At 34.7% G+C, this 19,620-nt stretch overlaps 2 protein-coding genes and 1 pseudogene across 3 annotated transcripts in view; 2 read left to right on the top strand and 1 right to left on the bottom strand.

Annotated features, from left to right (window-relative positions):
* Positions 1 to 19,620, bottom strand: part of LOC146906511 (StAR lipid transfer-like protein) — a 34,137-nt gene that overhangs the window by 9,975 nt on the left and 4,542 nt on the right. The window lies entirely within an intron of this gene.
* On the top strand, positions 11,370 to 15,077 carry LOC146906513 (uncharacterized). Its single transcript, XM_085729939.1, has 2 exons — positions 11,370 to 14,539; positions 14,629 to 15,077. Exons 1-2 carry the CDS (start codon positions 11,437 to 11,439, stop codon positions 14,925 to 14,927), a joined length of 3,402 nt encoding a protein of 1,133 aa, XP_085586065.1. The 5' UTR covers positions 11,370 to 11,436; the 3' UTR covers positions 14,928 to 15,077.
* LOC146906512 (uncharacterized) lies at positions 17,652 to 19,541 on the top strand (annotated as a pseudogene). Its single transcript, XR_015020423.1, has 4 exons — positions 17,652 to 18,062; positions 18,491 to 18,649; positions 18,755 to 18,863; positions 19,284 to 19,541. The product of XR_015020423.1 is annotated as an uncharacterized LOC146906512 (transcript).

Raw genomic sequence — 19,620 nt, 5'->3', positions numbered from 1 at the left:
AAAACAGTCTCTACAAATCCTCCACACCAAATTCTTGACTTTAGGAGGCACTTTTAATCTCCATATTCCACTTCATTATCCAGGTTTGCGCAAGTGATCATTATTTATAATAATTACGTTTTAGGGGAATAATGTAACTTAATTACTTCGCTCATTATATACATTACAATAATAATTACGTTTCAGGGGAATAATGTAACTTAATTACTTCGCTCAATATATATGGGGCTTCTAAAATATATCCTAATACTAGTATAGTGACCCAAAAAACTTTTTTGATCAAATAAATAGATTTTATATTATGTTATCTTAAAGTTATACATGTGGTTATAATTTAAATTTGATATGGAAAAAAAATATCATCTTAATTTTGTTAATTTTTTATATATTTTGAAATATCTTAACATTGCACATAACGATTAAAGTATTTGGATTTATACTTATACCAATTATTTGTAGTATAAGATGTACTCATTGTTAAACTTAGCATATGTAATATTTTTGCAAAAATACGCCGACGTATTGTATATTATCATTTGTTGACATAATGTATTTTATTAATCATAATAACTAAAAAAAATATTTTTTTTATATAATAGTCAGTGTCAGATGTATACACCTAGTCTATGAATGCAAACGTTAAATTTTTTACGGGTGTGTATAAATATAGTTTGGGCTACAGAAACGCCGATTGTTATTTGTTTTTATTTTTTACAAAACAAATGGTCTAATGTAAATATTGTATTTTAGGGTAACAACAATGTAAAAAAAAAAGTTCCGCGTATTGTTATACCTGAAAAGTGCATCAATTAAAAGTCAATGCCAGGAGGATCTGCTTATATAGAAATTGCATGTCCTGTAATGACCAGTATGACTTACAAAGAAATTAAAAAAAAAAACGACTTCCAAACAATACGCAACTTTAGTTTTCTAAATTATAGCAACAACAATTCTAAACATAACCAATGATCATACTTTTTGAAAAACTTCCCGCTGCACAACTTTTTGAAGAAAGGAATAATATCCTATCTAGATTTGGCATCCTACAAGAGGTGATAACCGACAATGGGACACAATTCGCAGACAAAAGAGTGAGGGAACTCATGAAAGAATTGAACATCAAGCAACACTTCACTTCAGTAGAACACCCCAGATGAACGGACAAGTGGAGTTTGCAAATAGGGTCATACTAAGATGTTTGAAGAGAAGGCTAGAGGAAGCAAAGGGAACCTAGCCCGATGAACTCCCGCATGTCTTGTGGACATACCGCACCACACCAAACTCAACCACTTGGGAAACCGCTTTCCGCTTCACCTTCGGAACGGAGGTCGTGATCCCAGTCGAAGTAAAAGAATTAAGTTGGAGGACGGCACACCCACTCGACTATAGTGCCAACATCGAAGCCACTTTGCAAGAGTTGGACTTCGTCGACAAATCAAGGAATTTTGTCGCCCTAACTGAGGTCGCCATCAAACAGGCCACGGCCACCCGATACAACAGGAGAGTAAGACCCAGAGACTTCGACGACCTCGTCCTCCAATGGGCTGACATGGAAAACAAGAATGCCCGAGAAGGGAAGTTGGCGGCCAATTGGGAAGGACAATACAGAGTCAACACCAGTACAGGGACCGACTCCTACATCCTCGAATCACTGGACAACCTCTCGATCCCCAAAACATGGAATGCAAACAAACTCAAACGTTATTATAGACGAGCATCGGTAGTCTCATTTCATCTTTCAAATATACCTTAATCTTGCCAATATAGGTCATTGTAAAGCCGTATTAGCAACACGAATAAACGAGTGTCTTTCCCAAAAGAAAGCACGTTAGTTGCAAATTTGCTCTTGTTTTGTGATTGACAGGACTCAATGCCTCATGCGAGAGTAGCACCCTCGCGGAAGGCGGGTTCCAAGGTCTTTATTCTCAAGTAGAACAGAAAGGCCTTGCGCCTGTCGCGGGACCCGCCTCAAGGGCTAGCCACCCTAAGGTAGAGTTCTCGCCTCTAAATACGCTAAAGGGGGAACTAAACCTTGGTCGGACGTGACATGAAATAAAATGCGAGAACACAAAAGGAAAAGGAGAAGCTCGGGTGGAACAAAAACAGTAACAACAAAGGAACGAAAAAGGATTTTAAGATTCTTTTCATTCAAACAATCAAATCAATTACAAGAGGAGCCGCCGCAGCGGAGTTATACAAAGAAAGTAACTCTAAAATGGAAAAGGCTTTTAAGATTCTTTTCGACCTACAAACGGAGGTGGATGGCAAAAGTGACTCCTCTCCTAACACCCTCCAACCGTCCGAAGGTTGAACCACTCTTGACTTCGAACGGTCGCTAGAGCGATCTCGAAGCACGAACCAGATTATCCTGCATACCAGTCGACAAAAGTAGTCTGAATGTAAAGCAACCCAACTTGGAAAAAGACTAGGCACACCCGAGCATGATACGTCCAACCGAGAGTAGACTCAACTCATCAAAACCCATGAGGCAGCATGATCATCGATGTCAGGCCTGTCGGACGGAATCCTAGTTCCACTCTTAGACCAACCCGGGTAACGGGACAGAACAAGGCAAGCAGCCATCTTAACAGGGCGAAACAAGGCGAGTTCTTCGTCTCAGCTACAACATCTGCTATATTAGCCAAAACTCCTTGGAAGGAAATGAAGGCCACCCACGAAATCATCCATTCCAACTCAGGAATGAAAAGCTCTCCAAAAATCTCAACCTCTTCTTCATCCCCACAAATCATCTTGAAAAATATGAGATTTCTCTCTATGACCCGCACAAAACGAGATCATCTCTTTCTCAGATTTGAGACAACAAACACTCAGAAAACGAAGACAAAATTAAAAGGCTAAAGATTTGCTAAGTTTTATTTTAGTTTAATCTCTTCCTTTTAAAAAAAAAAATTAAAAGGATAAAGATGTAAATTTTTTGAAAAATAAAAGAATTTTAATTTTTGTGACTTGAGCTAACGATTTGAGCTTAACGAGCCGAACTGAGTTGTTCGCCGAACTTGAGCTCAAATAAAAGTTTGTGTCGAACTTGAGTCGAGTTCGAGCCGAACCACTTCTTATCGAATCGAGTCGAGCTCAGATAGGTTCGATTCGACTCGACTCATTTCCAGCCCTAGTCTTGGGAAAATGGAATGCAGTCAAAGCCACACGAGCGTGCAACAGTTTTCTAGAAGCGCGTGCAACGCACGGGCCTAACACATGGAGAATGAAACTAAATGATTTTCGCATCTTTGAACGTTCCTCTTAAAGCATTAAATGCCAACCACTCCCACTAACTCAAAGTTGGTCGCCATCGCTCGCGAACAGAATTAAAGTTTGCCAACAAAACACTTCAAGGGTTGTCCGGCTTAAGTCATCAACGGACGCCACACTCTTTGCAGGTGGGCTTAAGTTCCTGACACAACGCATCGAGGGCCGCCAGACTAAGCTGTAGATGAGCGCCTTTGATCAAACGCCTCCTTTCTCTGCTAAAGTCATTAAGCCATAAAGGCATCAACGACATGGGGTTAATTGTTATGGACCACTCACACGGCTACACATGTACAATAATACGCTGCCTTAAGGCTACACACTCAAAGGAGCACGCCAACTTGCCTACGTCGTGCCACACTGAAGCACGCCTCCTTGCCGGGATCACGCTACACGTGTGTTATACCCTAATTTTGGACCTAAAAATACTAGTTCAATTCTTCTTTCCTTGCATTTTAAGTCACTTGAATTTGTCTCTGATCAATTGCATATTTCTCTGCATTTTATTTCAATTTTATTTGCAAAATTCATGAAAAAGAGTATTTTAGTCATTTCCTGTATTCAAACTCATTTTAGTCCTTGAAAATTGTTTAAGCCTTTCCCATTGATTTGTATAAGTCCTTGTTTCATTTCTATGTCAAAACCATTCCAAAAGTTACATTTGAAGTCATTTTGAGTCAGTTTAGCCCCTAGGGGGCATTTTAGTCATTTCATGTGTTAAGGGTCTTTTTAACATTTGAAAATGGTCTCTGAGTCTTTTCAGTTGATGTATAAATCTTTGCTTAAATTCCATGTCAAAATCCATTTCAAAAATTGCATCTGAGACATTTTGAGTCAGTTTAGTCCCTAGGGGCATTTTGGTCATTTCACATGAAATTTTGACAGAGAGAGATTACTTTAAAGTACCTCATTTGTGTAGTTGGTTCATTTTAGTCCTTTTGGTGTTTTTTATTGGTTTCACTTTACGTTTTGTCCATATTACCAATTTTATTCCAATTTTAGTATTATTTTCATTTTGGTCCTTCAAGATTTTGAAATTGCACTCCAGTCCTTCAAAGTTTTAAAATTTGCACTTTAGTCCTTTTTGCCATTTTTTTCCCTTTTAAAATTTTCTTCGAATTGCATTTTAGTCCTTTTGGTCAAAGATGTTTTTAGTCCTTTTCCAGGAATTGCAGATTAGTCCCCAAAGTCTTAAAATTTGCAAGAAGGTCCTCAGGTCCAAATTAGCCCAAGGCCGAGCCAAACAAAGTCCAGAACAGGTGTCAGCAAGATATTGGTTCAATCATCACACATGTCACCTATATAAAGGCCACATCACCAATTACACAGCGAGAATTCCATTCACAAAGTGCCAACTCATCAAACCATGGAAACAGAAAAGAATTTTCTCTCTCTTGGCAGTTAGATCGAAATTCAACAGAATCAAAGAACATTGTTGAAGTTCATCAAGAACTTCATCAATCTTCATCATCACAAAACCCTAACCAACTCAATTCCCTACAAAATTCATCATCTATTGCGCAAAATCAACACAAGCTTTCAGAGAATCGAAGTCAAAATCAGTTCAATTCGACAAACATTCATCAAATTCAGTTGAATTTGCATTTGTTCTCAGAGATTTTCTGTGAAAATCATCATCATCGAACGATTTCTTTCCTCTTCTTGCAATTCAAGTATAAAACGATCACAAAAAGAGGATTAAGGAAGAGAAGAAGAAGAATCAAAGAGGAATTGAACCGGTGAAGGAGAAGAAGAGAAATCACCAACTTATCTTCAGTTTAACACTTACCAGAGGCTCAAAGAAGATCCACAAGGTCTTTCTTCATCGTCTCCTTTGAATTTCCGTTCAAATCCAGGTAAGCTCACAAAACCTTCTCATTTTCATTCCAAATCTTCATCGAAGGTTCGCAAACAAAAATAAACGGTGAAACAAAGTAGATTAACAAGTTTTAAAACTTGTTCTTTCGAAAAAGTTTGAAGCTGAAACCCTAAGATGTAGATCTACAAAGATTCACCGTTTATTTTTCGAATTTAAACTCATATTTGAAATCAGTGTGAAAAATAGAGCAAGTTAGGGTTTAGATCTATGTAGATCGGAGAAGTCTAGGGTTCCGTCACCGGAATCTTCACCGGCGGTGGTCAAGTCCGCCGGAGAAGACGACGGTGTTCTTGAGAGAAGATGAGAGAAGAACGAGTGAAGAGAGAGAAAGGGAAGTGAAGAATGAGGTGGACCGGCCCTCAAATCTTTATAAAGGCTGTTGAACCGGACCGGTTCAACCTTGGTTCACATCTGGTTGACTCTCCACCGTTTGATTTGGGTTTAGTCCGATCTGGATCAATCCAACGCCCCTGATGCGTTTGGATGATCCAAGATCCATTTCCCCTGGGCCTGGGCCTCCTTTCTGCGCAGATATTGCATCCTCATGATTTTCTTGCTATTCATACACTGCTGTTTGATAATTACACCCCTGCTTTGCCTAAAAAAATTGATATTAAATTTCCTAAAATTTTCTACATGTTTTTGGCAATTTTCTTGATATTCTTGTGATATTGTTATGTGTTAAAACCTGGGGAAAAATATATGTGGAATTTCTTGCTAATTGTTCACTATTTTTTGTGAAGTTGTGCATCTAAAAATCCTTTAAAATTCTAAAAATCTTCATGTATATTTCTTGTTAGTTTTATGGTGTTTTTTGTGTAATTTTTGCATATTAAAAAATTGATAGAAAATAGTGTGATACTTTTCTTGCTATTTTGTGATGTTTTCTATTAAAAAACTTGTGAAAAATGCTTGAGCTTGATCCCTAATCATGATACATGATCTTGAGTGATGAAGTGGGAATTTGTAATGACTTCCTTGCTGTTTTGAAGTGTTTTCATTGCATGTGAATATATTGTATGTGTTTGCTTGTTTTACAAGTCATGTAAATGTTTGTTTGTGAAAATAAAGTGCCAAACATGCATAAAATACATCATGATTCTTGACTTGAACATGTTCTTATTATTCTCATATCATTGATTGTGATAAAACCCTTAGAAAATTGTCATGATATGAGGATTATAGGTCATATACTTGTCTTGATGTTATGGTAAATCTTAGGTGAACCTTGCTACTTTTAGGTTAAAAATTTCATTATCTTTTGTCAAGTTTTCTAGTGTTTCTTTTGCTTATAATTTTCATGCTATTATACCTTATGCTACTAACCACTTCCATTTCATGCTTCATTCATTCATAAGCATTCCTCATCTCACCTCATTTCCATAGCTTTAATTCTCATGCCAAGATTTAGTATGTAAAGACTTAGGGTTTTTTTTGTAATTTTTCTTTATGCTTTTAAATTCTTGCAAGACCATAGAATGTAAACTAGGGCATATGTAAAGGACAATGGACTCTAATGATGTACACCGACACAAGCACCGACACATGCACACACATCACATAGATACTTTAGGTGTATGCTTAGGTTATGCATGTTTAGATGTATGTTTAGGATTGCATGTTTAGATGAATGCTTATGATTTACACTTAGAAAAAATCAATTTTCCAAAGAAACATGAATAACATCACTCAAATCATTTTCTAAATAAACCTTGGGATCAAAATCCCATTGTATTTTCTCTTTACTTTCTTAATCAAATTTCAATGAAAATTAATCATACTTGACTCTTTTCCAAAAGTAACTAATCAAACCCCACTTTTTCTTAAATCTCATGCCTTTAAGGCCTCTCAATCTCCATTCTTCAAAATTTCATTTTCAAACTTAAAATCAACCAACAAAAACAAAAACATTTTTGGAAGAGAACTACGGTGGATTTGATCCCTTAAAAGGGTACGTAGGCAAGGAATCAAAATTCCTTCAATTCAAATAAAACAAAAATTCAAACACTCTTCTCCCTCCAATTCTTCACTTAGTGAACTCTTAGACTTAAATAAACATTTTCAAATAGCATTTAAAAAGAAAGCGCGCGCGTAGAAAGTAAAGACGGTTCCTATAGGATACTATAGTCGTTATGGGTGCCTAACACCTTCCCGTAGCGAAAACAACTCCCGAACCTCGATTCTCAAGGGTTTTACTTATTTTTCCCTTCCCAAGAAAAAATGAGATATCAAAGGTTAGAAAGGTCCAAACGTAATCAATGTTTGACACCCGAAAACCAAGATAAAACAACGTGACCTATCCTGCTCCTAATCAAACGCCGCATAACCCGGGACAGTTATGCCACGAGCGCGTCTATATAAGGGTGAACTTGTTTCACCCTCAAGGTACATAACACTTCCATAACACTTCTTAGATTTTTTCTCTCAATTCCATTACTGACTTGATCGTCGGAGTGCAGTGCCAAAAATACATCCAAAAGAAAGAGAGAAAAACAGCAACTTGAGTTCCATACGAAAACTCATTATTTGAAGAAAAATTCAGGAAGCCCTAGCTTTTACCGGATGAAGAAGACATATTTTATAAGCACAATGATTCCCTTCATAAAAAATGTGAGTAGCCATAAAATACATTTTTATTCTTAATTTTAAGCAATTCCGAGTCGAATCGCAGATCTTTAACCGGAACAGATCTTTAAAAGTCAAATCAACCAATTATGAGTCAGATTCAAGACATAAGAAAATCAAACCTTCTTTGCTAGCTATCTCAATAGAAAATATGAAACCAATGAACTCAACAGTAACACCTAAGTTAACAACAAAGGAATTTCAAAGTTCCGCATTTATGTCTCTAAAAATTCCCCGACAGGCATCATGTCTTTTTTATAGTTGAACCAATGTATTACATTTAACCCAACACAACACAACATAAAAGGTTGCCAACTGACGTCTATAATAATAGGAGCCTTAAGATAATGAATGAATATTCACCAAGAAAGCGTTCAAAATAGCGAACTCTTGCATGAAAGATGAAGCAGTTGCATTAGAATGCTTTCTACTAATGGAAACAAATACCACGTTAGTTCCTTCTTAAAAATACCACGTTAATTCATCTTCTAATAGTATCATATTAGCCGTCTAACACTAAGAACATATTTCAAATCTTCTCAAAACGGTAGTAAAATAGTTTTTTTTTTTTTTTTTTTTAAGGAGGTAGTAAAATAGTTGTTAGTGTCATTTTATTTAATAAAAAAAAATATTCACATTCCCCAATGAAAACAATTATGTGCACTATTCTAAAGGAACTTTAGAAAGTTTCGTACAAGTCTTTCTTGGGCTGTTTTTTCAATAGTTGGTAATGGTTATTCTTTTGAGATTTTCTATCCAGCTTCTTTGACTCCATTATCATCTCCCATTATACACGGTGTGTAACCAATCTCCCACGAATATTATCATCTCCCATTATACACGGTGTGTAACCAATCTCCCACGAATAATTTTCTCAAAATTTTAATCATGTGGATGGTTCTCTAGGTTTTAAATTTCAGCTATGCTATTTGTCCCGAAAATTTTCATCCAGAGAGATTCCCGAAAGTTTGGCACCGTTGGATTAGGCTCTTTATAACAATACATGGGTTGATGGGAAATGGAAGAGATGGCCCACATGCACCACATGGTTGCTTTACATTGTCGGGATAATGTCGGGCTCTTTATTTTCGGGAAGTTTAGCATTTTTGTTTAAATTTGGATTGGTATATCACATTGTATTAAATACATTACTATAATAAATAAAATGTTATATGTATATTTTTCGTTAAAAAAAAAAGGCCCTACTAAATTAATTAAAGGAACAATCAAGAATTGTATCACTATAGTGTGAAATGTTTGATTATGAAATAAGTAAAGGAAGTAATACAAAAATTAAAAAACTGTTAAATTTCAAATAAAATACCAAAAGATTTAATGTAAAAAAATGATAAATTAATGTTAAAGAATGATAAATTGAATAAATAGAGACATCTTTCATATTTTTCGCAAGAGTATTTTTTAAATAATGATAAATTAATATTTATTATTAAAATATTTTTAATTTTAAAAATATTATAACAAAATGGATTGAATTTGAAGATTTCATATAAACTCATTCAATACAATTTTTGAATTTTCTCCATTTTAGGGGGTCTGTATTATGAAGAAAAATAAACCTTTTAAAAACCTCCCATCTCAAACTATTATATTTCTTCAATTTGCTTGTTTCTTCTTTTTCAAAGCTCTCTTCACTCTTTCTCTCCAAACTCACAAACAAAATTTAAATTCTTCGGTTGATCTAATGGTTAAATCAATTTGATCATAGTGGAAAATTTTATTACTTTTCCATACTAAATGTCATCACTAAAATAATGGCATTGCTAACATTATGTGATAAAAAATATAAAGACGAAATTTACTTTTCCGTAGTCAAATACCGTCGTTAATTTATCTTCTAAACGTGTTATCATAAAACATTATAAAACAAACACTGGTTATTCTAATGGCACTTTACGTGGTTTCTTAGAACTTTTTATTGGGCCCTTTTGTCTATAACTAAATCCCATGCTTTGATTTTGTCAATATTTGATTGATAATGGTATCTTCCACCGCATTCTCGTTCCCATTCTACATGGTGGTCTAACCCCTCTCCCCTGAATCTCACTTTTTCTTTCTGAATAGTTTTCTCACTTCTTAGGATTTCACTTGACGCCATTGGTTTTGGTGTATTGATTGATATCTTTAGTATATTTTAGACAAGAGACAACCATAAATAAATGGTTATTTACATGAGAGATAATGATTTATTAAAAGAGATATATAAACAAAGACATCAAATACTAATAACATACAAGTAAAATCCCACGTTTTGTGTATTGTTGATGACTTTTAGCATGCACAAGTGGTTAATTTTGTTTAACTACACACAAATGCCCCTTTATCATTGATTTAGATTGGGTTTAGGAAAATTAAGCTATGAATTATTATTACTCCTTTGATAGCTAATGACTTACGGTTAAAAAGTTATAAATTTAATTGTTCATAAATATAAAATGACATAAAATAACTGTAGAAAAATAAATTAAGTCTTCTATCCGATGTCTCCATTCTTCCCTTTCTTCCTTGTTTAATTCTTTCTATAATCATTACAAAAATTATATATACGACAAGCTATTGTATGTGATTAGTAGCCGGCCCTAGTTTTCTAGCGAGAGAAACTCTAACTTCTCTCTAAACTTTATTTCTCCATCATTCATCGAAGAGGGGTGGTTTTATGTCATTTTTTGACCTAAAATCATCCATTTACATCTTTTTTTCTCTTTTCTTTTAGTCTAAATAAGTGGTTTTCACATATATCAAGTTTTTTCTTTTGTGTTTTTGTGATTTCGTCATCTAATTGTGGCGTTGTGTTGTTAGTCGTCTTGTGCGGCGTTTGTTTTCTTGTCTTGTTGCGGTGCTCGTTTAGTTCCTATTGAAAGATCGGCACCAGTCAATTGCAAATTTAATTAATGATTTGGACGTCAACGTTGCAAATCCGGAAGCACGAGTATTTCGGTGACTTATATTTTATTATCACATTATTTGTAGGCATTTTGCCGTTGTATACTATTAACTTGGGTGCTGTGAGTTTGTTCGTGGATTCATCATTTACGTTTTTAGCCATATTTGTATCTGATGTACTTTATCAATTTGAATGAATGAATATCCTTTTGTTTTTGTAAAAAAAAAAATATATATACGACAAGCTATTATAGCTGGACCATATTTTCATACGTTTTACTAATTATACTACTATTTAAAGAAAGTAGTATCAATCAATGGCTTATTTGTATCGGCTTTCAAAACCAAAAAAAAAATGGCTAATCTTTATATACAGGAGTATTTATATTGTTCAGCTTTTTCTTAAAGAAATAAATAAAAAAGGCTGATTTGTGTATGTTAAATGTAACCGTGTTGACTAGATTTATACAAATATATCTATTTTTTTTTTTTTTTACAACTTATACTAATATATCTTATAGGTTTTTCTATTATGTGCAATTTGGATATTATGTCGTTAGGTTTTTTCGCCTATATATTAAATTTTAACTTACTATTACTATTCCTGTATTATGAGTTTAGTTATAGCAGCAACAAAATATTTAGCTATAAATATCTGCAACACTTGACAAACAACAAACCAGTCCAAATCCAACTATCTAAATATTTCACCCTATAGCTTCAGTCCAAAACAAAGTGTCCATATTTGCAACACTTGAGTCGCGATGAAGTGTGTACACTTTTGGCTGTTTTTCTCAATGTACTTTTGTGCACTCATAACTAAGCCTTCTTCTTCAGTGGTTGGTTCTTCCTTTACTATTCCTTCAGCTTCATCCACTGTACAAAGCAAAGAAGCAAGTGCTTTGTTGAAGTGGAAAGCAAGTCTTGACAACCAAAGCCAAGCTTTGTTATCTTCATGGAGTGGCAATAATTCATGCAGCTGGTTGGGAATCACGTGTGATGAAGATTCCATGTCTGTCACCAAGGTAAATCTCACAAATATGGGATTCAAAGGTACACTCAAAAGTCTAAACTTCTCATCTCTTCCCAATATTCTCACTCTTGATCTCAGTAACAACTTCTTGAATGGAAGTATTCCTCCTTATATTGAGATGTTGTCCAAACTAGCCTATCTTGATCTCAGTTACAATAATTTGTCGGGAACAATACCATATGAAATAACACATTTGACCGATCTTCAAATTTTATATTTGAATATTAATTTACTTAATGGTACCATTCCTAAAGAAATAGGTGAATTATGGAATCTGAGAGAACTTGACATCTCATTTACAAATGTGAGAGGGTATATTCCAATTTCAATAGGTAACTTGTCCTTCTTGTCACACTTGTATCTAGGGCAGAACAAACTTATAGGTAAAATCCCACTTGCAATTTTAAACTTGACTAACTTAGAATATCTTGTAGTTTTTGGAAACTTTCTCATGGGGTCTATACCATTTTCTATAGAAAAGTTGGCTAAATTGTCATATTTAGATTTAGGAAGCAATCAAATTTCTGGCCACATCCCTTTAACAATTGGGAAATTGCTGAACTTAAAAAAGTTATCTCTTTATAAAAATAGTCTTTCCGGATCTATTCCTCGAGAAATTGGGGAGTTAAAACACCTAAAAGATTTAATTCTTAATGGAAACAAGTTATCTGGCAAGATACCTGTGGAAATTGGGAAGTTGGTTAACATTTACACAATGAGGATAGAAAACAATAATCTTTCTGGTGCCATTCCTAGCGAAATCGGAATGATGAGATCCATGATAGACATTTATCTGTCATCTAATGCTCTCTCTGGTAAAATACCACCTACAATTGGAAACTTGAGCCATTTACAATCTCTTGACTTTTCCGAAAACAAGTTATCTGGCAAGATACCTGTGGAAATTGGGAAGTTGGTCAACATTCACACATTGTGGATAGAAAACAATAATCTTTCTGGTGCCATTCCTAGTGAAATCGGAATGATGAGATCCATGATAAACATTGATTTGTCATCTAATGCTCTCTCTGGTAAAATACCACCTACAATTGGAAACTCGAGCCATTTACAATATCTTGGCTTTGATGCAAACCATCTCAGTGGGGCTATTCCAACGGAATTGAATATCCTTGCTAATTTGCAATCATTGCAATGGAACGATAACAATTTTGTTGGTGAATTTCCTCGTAACATTTGCCAAGGTGGAAACTTAAAATACATCAGTGCTTCAAATAACCATTTTACAGGGCAAGTTTCAAAAAGTTTGAAGAATTGTTCTAGTCTTATTAGACTTAGGCTTGAACATAACCATTTTCATGGAAACATCTCAGATAATTTTGGAGTATACCCAAATTTGAAGTTCATAGGATTGAACGACAATAATTTTTATGGTCACCTTTCATCGAATTGGGGAAAGTGTCATAACCTGGAGCAATTTAACATTTCCAAAAATAATATATCAGGTTTTATACCACCCGAACTCGGTAAAGCAACACACTTATATTTAATTGACTTTTCTTCAAACCATCTTACTGGAAAAATTCCAAAGGAGTTGGGCAATTTGACTAAGTTGGGTAGACTTTTTTTAAGCAACAACCATCTTTCTGGGAATGTTCCTGCACAAATAGCATCGTTAAAAGAACTTGAAATCTTAGATGTTGCAGAAAATAATCTAAATGGCTTCATCAGAAAAGAACTTGTCATTTTGCCTAAGTTATGGAACTTAAATTTGAGCCAAAACAAATTCAGAGGAAATATTCCTAATGAGTTTGGTAAATTTAAAGCCCTTCAAAGTCTTGATCTCAGTGGAAATTTTTTGTATGGAACCATACCACCAATGTTTGTAAAGCTGATACTCTTAGAAACATTGAATATTTCACATAACAATCTTTCTGGCAATATCCCCTCTTACTTTGATCAGATGATTAGTTTGTCAATTGTTGATATATCATATAACCAATTTGAGGGTCCACTTCCAAACATGCGAGCATTCAATAACGCTTCAATTGAAGTGTTGAGAAATAATGCAGGCTTGTGCGGTAATGTATCTGGCTTGGAGTCTTGCATAAAACCAAGCAGGGGTTCTCATAACCATAAGATTAAGAAAGTGATCTTATTGATAGTTCTGCCTCTTGCACCAGGAACTCTAATGCTAGCATTTGTTTGTTTCAAATTCTCATCTCATCTATGCCAAATGTCAGCCACAAGAGACAAACAGGTTGGAGGAAACATCATTGCTCCTAAAAATGTATTTACAATATGGAGTTTCGATGGGAAAATGGTGTATGAGAACATTATTGAAGCAACAGAAGAGTTTGATGACAAGCATCTCATTGGAGTAGGAGCGCAAGGAAGTGTTTACAAAGCAGAGTTGCCCACTGGTCAAGTAGTTGCTGTTAAAAAAATCCACTCAACAACAAATAGGGAAAATTCTGATCTAAAATTTTTCGCAAGTGAGATCCAAGCTCTGACAGAAATTCGGCATCGTAACATTGTGAAGCTATATGGATTCTGTTCACATTCACACTTATCCTTTTTGGTTTACGAGTACTTTGAGAAAGGTAGTTTGGAAAAGATTTTGAAAGATGATGAAGAGGCAATTGCATTTGATTGGAATAAGAGGGTGAATGCCATCAAAGATGTAGCTAATGCTTTATGCTACATGCATCATGATTGCTCGCCTCCAATTGTTCATCGAGATATATCAAGCAAGAATATTCTTCTGGATTTAGAATATGTGGCTCATGTCTCGGACTTTGGAACAGCTAAGCTTCTTAATCCTAATTCAGACAATTGGACCTCATTTGCAGGCACCTATGGATATGCTGCTCCAGGTTAATTTTATTTCTCTGTACTATTTATGAAATATGATAAAATTATAATTAGTTTTTGATAAAATTGGACCTCTTTTGATTTGGTACAGAATTTGCATACACAATGGAAGTGAATGAGAAGTGTGATGTGTACAGTTTTGGGGTATTAGCATTGGAAATACTTTATGGAAAACACCCTGGAGATATTATATCTAACTCTTTACAATGGACAATCATGGACTCAACACTTGATTCCACACCATTGATGGATGAGTTGGACCAACGTCTCCCTCGTCCGATGAATCATATAGCTAAGAAGTTAGTATCCATTGCAAAGACAATAATTTCTTGCTTAGCTGAAAGTCCACGTTCCCGCCCTACCATGGAGCATGTTTCCAGGGAGCTTTAAACAGCATAACTTTGTCTTTAGATCATACATCTTGATGAATATATGCTTGAATGTTACATTTTTATCTTACTTTTTGTAACTTTATAATTATGTCTGGCCTGGTTATGTATTATAAGTCATTTTAATATTATTTCTAAACTTTAGATGCTATGTCATTTTGAATGATATTTTCATATTGTTTTGAGTGTCAAAATATAAAATTGTTACAAAATTGCAATAAATATACTTTCTACATCATAAGGATCAAAATTTAAAGCAAGGAAAAAGCAAGCCCACTCAGAAGAATTTATAATCAATAAGACTAAAACTAACCCTTCCAAGAATTTAATCTTTAGTGTCCAGGTAAACTTTGCAACCTTCTCCACAAGCACATTGATTTTTTTTTTTTTTTGGCAAAGGCATGCACATTAAATACTTGAATTAGTGTGCCAAGATAAGAAACATACTGGGTAGAATTGGAGCATAAGAAATCTCAATGGTAACATGTGGAGTTCAACTATAAGTGCAGAGTTCAACTATACCTCAAGTTGAAGAACTATTATATAAAGGATTTATGTATGAAAGAAAGCATTAGTGTGTTGATAGTTTAGCTATTAATTAACAAGATTACAATTAAGTAGTTGATTTGCGATACACAGACTATTTGATTAAGGTTGATCTTTGTAATGGATACCGGATACCAAGTGATCAGACTTAGATCATGAGAGTAATGGAAGACCTCATTGCAATCCATAAGTTGCTTATATAATGGATTGGTCAGACTTAGATCAGACTATATGCCACCAACAATGGATATTGGTCAAAATAACAAGAGACTTGAGTCCTTTAAGCATGTGGTTAGGCTTCGATTTTCGTCTATTACGTATAAAAAAAATCAGGTTGGAAGGGGAGAGCCTACTTTGTATGTCCCACAAATTCTCCGACGAAGATTAGCCACTACTTTGTACCAATATCTTGCTAACCCAAAAGAAAATTGACTATGATGCCCTTTGAGTTATATTACTCCGCTAATGCCTTTATGTGTCTACTTCAACCCTTTATCCTAAGTGTTACTTTTTGTGTACATAGTAATTGTGGAAGGCATTCTTGAACCACCGCAATGTGAAAGCCATCAATACGTGAGAACGTGTGGTCAGTGAACAATGGTTCGCAAATATCAACGCGGTTGAGTAGTAGAATGCACGACGTACATGAAACTTAATTAGGTAAGATACACGTCAAATGTTCACAAATTCATAGATACTTTCTAGCTATAGATTAGATACAATCATACACCTCCAAAAAAAAAAAAACTATGGATTAGGTACGAATCATAATTTACCTAATTAGTTGAAGATTAGTAGGCGAAATTTTTTAGAGAATATGTAGCAAAATAATTTGTAGTGAAATTAAGTTAACTTTAAACGTGAAAATGACATAACCTTTAAAAGATAAGATATAGAAACGAATTTCAGCTTTTTACTTGGGGTGGCATTTACCATGGGAAAGGTGAATCCTTTCCCACCATGGGAAAGTTTTTTTTTGACCATCAGATTAAGTAAAGAGCATAATATTATCATAGACACTCAACACACTATCTCCCACCTTTCTTCTCTTTCCCTCATCCCCACCAACCCACCACCAACAACACTACAACACCATCAAAACCACCGTACAGCCATCCCTCCACCCATTCCCACCACCGGCAACACCATCAAATGGGCAATTTCCTTCTCTTTTTGAAGTAAATATTAGAAGTAAATATTAGATTTGATGGACAAAGCTACAAAAAAAAAAACGGGTATTGATTTTTTCATATGGGTTTCGAAAATGTTACTATGATTCAAAATATGATTCAACACCCATTAATAATAATGGTAGAAATTATATACACACATTTATATCGACGACGAATGAAAATAAAAGAAAACAGTAATGACATAAAATTAATTTGAATGAGGAAGAAGAAATTTGTGATTCTGGGTTTATGGAAGTGAAAGGGGAACAAATCTAAACCTCCCACACTTTTGTTGAAATGCTAGAAATGGTGATTCAAGCTATTGGAATGGGAACGGTGGTAACTAGGTGGTTTTGGGTTTTGAGAGATTGCTGGTGGTGGTGTTGATGGGAGAAGGGAGGACACGAAGGAGAGAGATGATGATGGAAGAGAGTGACAATAAAATCTAGTGTTGAGAGTGTATGCTAAGACTGTGTTCTTTACTTGATCTAGTGGATGAAATTAACTTTCCCATGGTGGGAAGGGATTAACCCTTCCCATGGTAAATGCCACCTTTACTTGGATGAGAATCTATTGTTCAATACACTGCAAGTTATTTTGGAAGATCTCTTTGATATTTTAGTATCGATAAGTACTTCTCAAAAAGCATATCCAAACATTAGAAAATGACTCTTCTCACAACAATTTTTACTCATTCCTAACCAAAAATACTCACGCTAGGCTATTTTGCTAGGAATGAGCAAAAATAGATGGGAGAAGAGCCGTAACCCAAACATTATCTTAATTAATTGGTACTAAAATTGTAACTAAAATCATGGTCCATAAAAAAATAAAAAATAAAATCATGGTCCATCAAGGGGTCATATACATAGTCCATAGAATCCACCCCCACTTTTACACTTCAGCATCACCTTTATTACCGCCTATATGACCAAGTATTGACTCAACATCAATTTTCTGACCCAAGACACGTTTTCCATATTCCATTCCCTTATTATATTCTAACACCCAAACTCAAAGCATGTCCATAATAATCTCTTAATGTCTCTTATTCTACAGATATAGTGAAAATGGATTCAAGAGGAAAACATATTATAGGAAACCAACGTCTCATTTCATACCAAAATGTCATCATAATGAGGCATGGTGACCGTCTCGATAGCATTGATTTCTTGTGGGCATCCACAGCGTCAAGGCCGTGGGATCCACCCCTAGCTCAAGCCGGTCGCATTCGGGCCTTTCAAACTGGTAAAGGGATCGAACATAGTCTCAAATATGCAATCCATCAAGTTTTTGTGTCCCCTTTCCTTCGTTGCGTCCAAACTGTTGTCGAACTCATTGCCGCCCTCTCTACCATCAATGAAGGTCTCGAAACTGTCATTGGTGAAGACAATCATGTTGGCACTTCAAAAGTCAAGGTCATAACTTTTTTTCTACACTCTTGCTAATTTATAAATATTCTAATCACGGTGTCTTGGAAAGAAGGGAAAGGTCAAGATCAATCCTTGTTTGATTGTTAACACTTCTTAAGTTTTAATCAAAAATAAATGTGACAGTAAAAAATGTCTTTACTATCTAAATGAACAAAAACTAAATTTACTTGCTTTAGGGTTTGTGATTTGTTGATACACATGTAAAGAGTGTTTGGAATTTGGATCGATACAGATAAGTTCTACGTAAAATTGAAGAGAGGACAAGGGTGAAAATTTAGTTAGGAGTGAACCTATAATTAAGATGCTGTATTGAACTATATTAAAGTCTTAATCCATTCTAAATATGGTTTCTCGTATAGATGACTCAACAATTTAATTTGCTAAATTTTTGTTCTTAACTTCCAAAATGAAAGGTTTCTATTGAGTATGGATTATGTGAAGTGTTGAACAATGTAGCTATTCGTCCCAACGTTGTTCCTAAAGATGGAAATATAAGTTTTGATATATCAGTACTTGAAGCCATGTTCCCAGCTGGGACAGTGGATAATAATGTTGAAAGGGTGTATAATGAGGTACAAAGGATTTCATCTAAATTTTATTATTATATACTTTATCACAATATGCATAGAAACATTGTTTACTCTAATAATGAAAACTTATTGTCTCATAAACTTCAGTTACCTCAATGGGGAGAGTCCTTTTCTGAAGCAAGGGCTAGATATCAGCAAACAATCATGAAGCTTGCAGATAAATATCCTACTGAGAACTTGTTATTTCTTACGCATGGTAAGAAAAATCAATTTTTGTTTGGTAAAAGTAGGTTGGAAAATTGAATTGGTTGCTTAAATTTTTGTTCGGGTTATATATGTTAGATTCAAACAATCTTTCAGCTTATCTGCACCAAAAAAATATGATATATCGTGATTCTGACCAACTCACCGCTAATCCAAACATGCACTATATTTTTTTTTTGAACATTTGTTTTTTTGAACAATGCACTATATTGTTGCACAAGAGTAATATGTTTTATGGTATGCCTTATGATGTTGGCTTCCTAGGTGTACATACCTAAAGTTATATCTCAGGGTACTTGGTCATGATTGTGGTACTTATATTATATAAATGTAGAAGCTACCTTGCATATGCATCGGGAATATTGAATAGAGTTTCTCGATATTAAATTGAAGTTGAACTAAACCCTTGCAGGGGAAGCACTTCAAATGGTGCTTTCTTCAACCAGAAAAGATGATGCAAATACCAAGGTAAAACTGCAATATTGTGCATATGTAGAACTTAGACGTCCTATTTTCAAAAAAGATCAATCACTTGTGGGTGGAGAGTTCAATGTACTTCCTCATTACAGTCAAATAGGCGTGATCTATATTTCATAGAAAGATCCTTCAAGTGAAGATATCAACCAAACTTCAAAATGATAAAGCATAGTTTATGAGCTTATACATTGGAGGGTCATTCAAATTTGTAAAATATTTGCAAGCTTATATTTAATAAACGCGTTACTCTCCACCAACAAGTTGTAGGGAAT

This window comes from Medicago sativa, chromosome 7 (genome assembly GCF_051527215.1).
Source record: "Medicago sativa cultivar Bolivia chromosome 7, Bolivia_mono, whole genome shotgun sequence".
In the NCBI taxonomy this organism is placed as follows: domain Eukaryota; kingdom Viridiplantae; phylum Streptophyta; class Magnoliopsida; order Fabales; family Fabaceae; genus Medicago; species Medicago sativa.
Note: the sequence above shows the minus strand (reverse complement) of the source record. Positions and strands in the feature narration are given on the sequence as shown.

Coding starts and splice junctions, on each gene's coding strand:
- LOC146906513 (XM_085729939.1), top strand. CDS start 11,437: ATGAAGTGTGTACACTTTTGGCTGTTTTTCTCAATGTACTTTTGTGCA. Junction 14,540..14,628: donor CTATGGATATGCTGCTCCAG/GTTAATTTTATT, acceptor GATTTGGTACAG/AATTTGCATACACAATGGAA.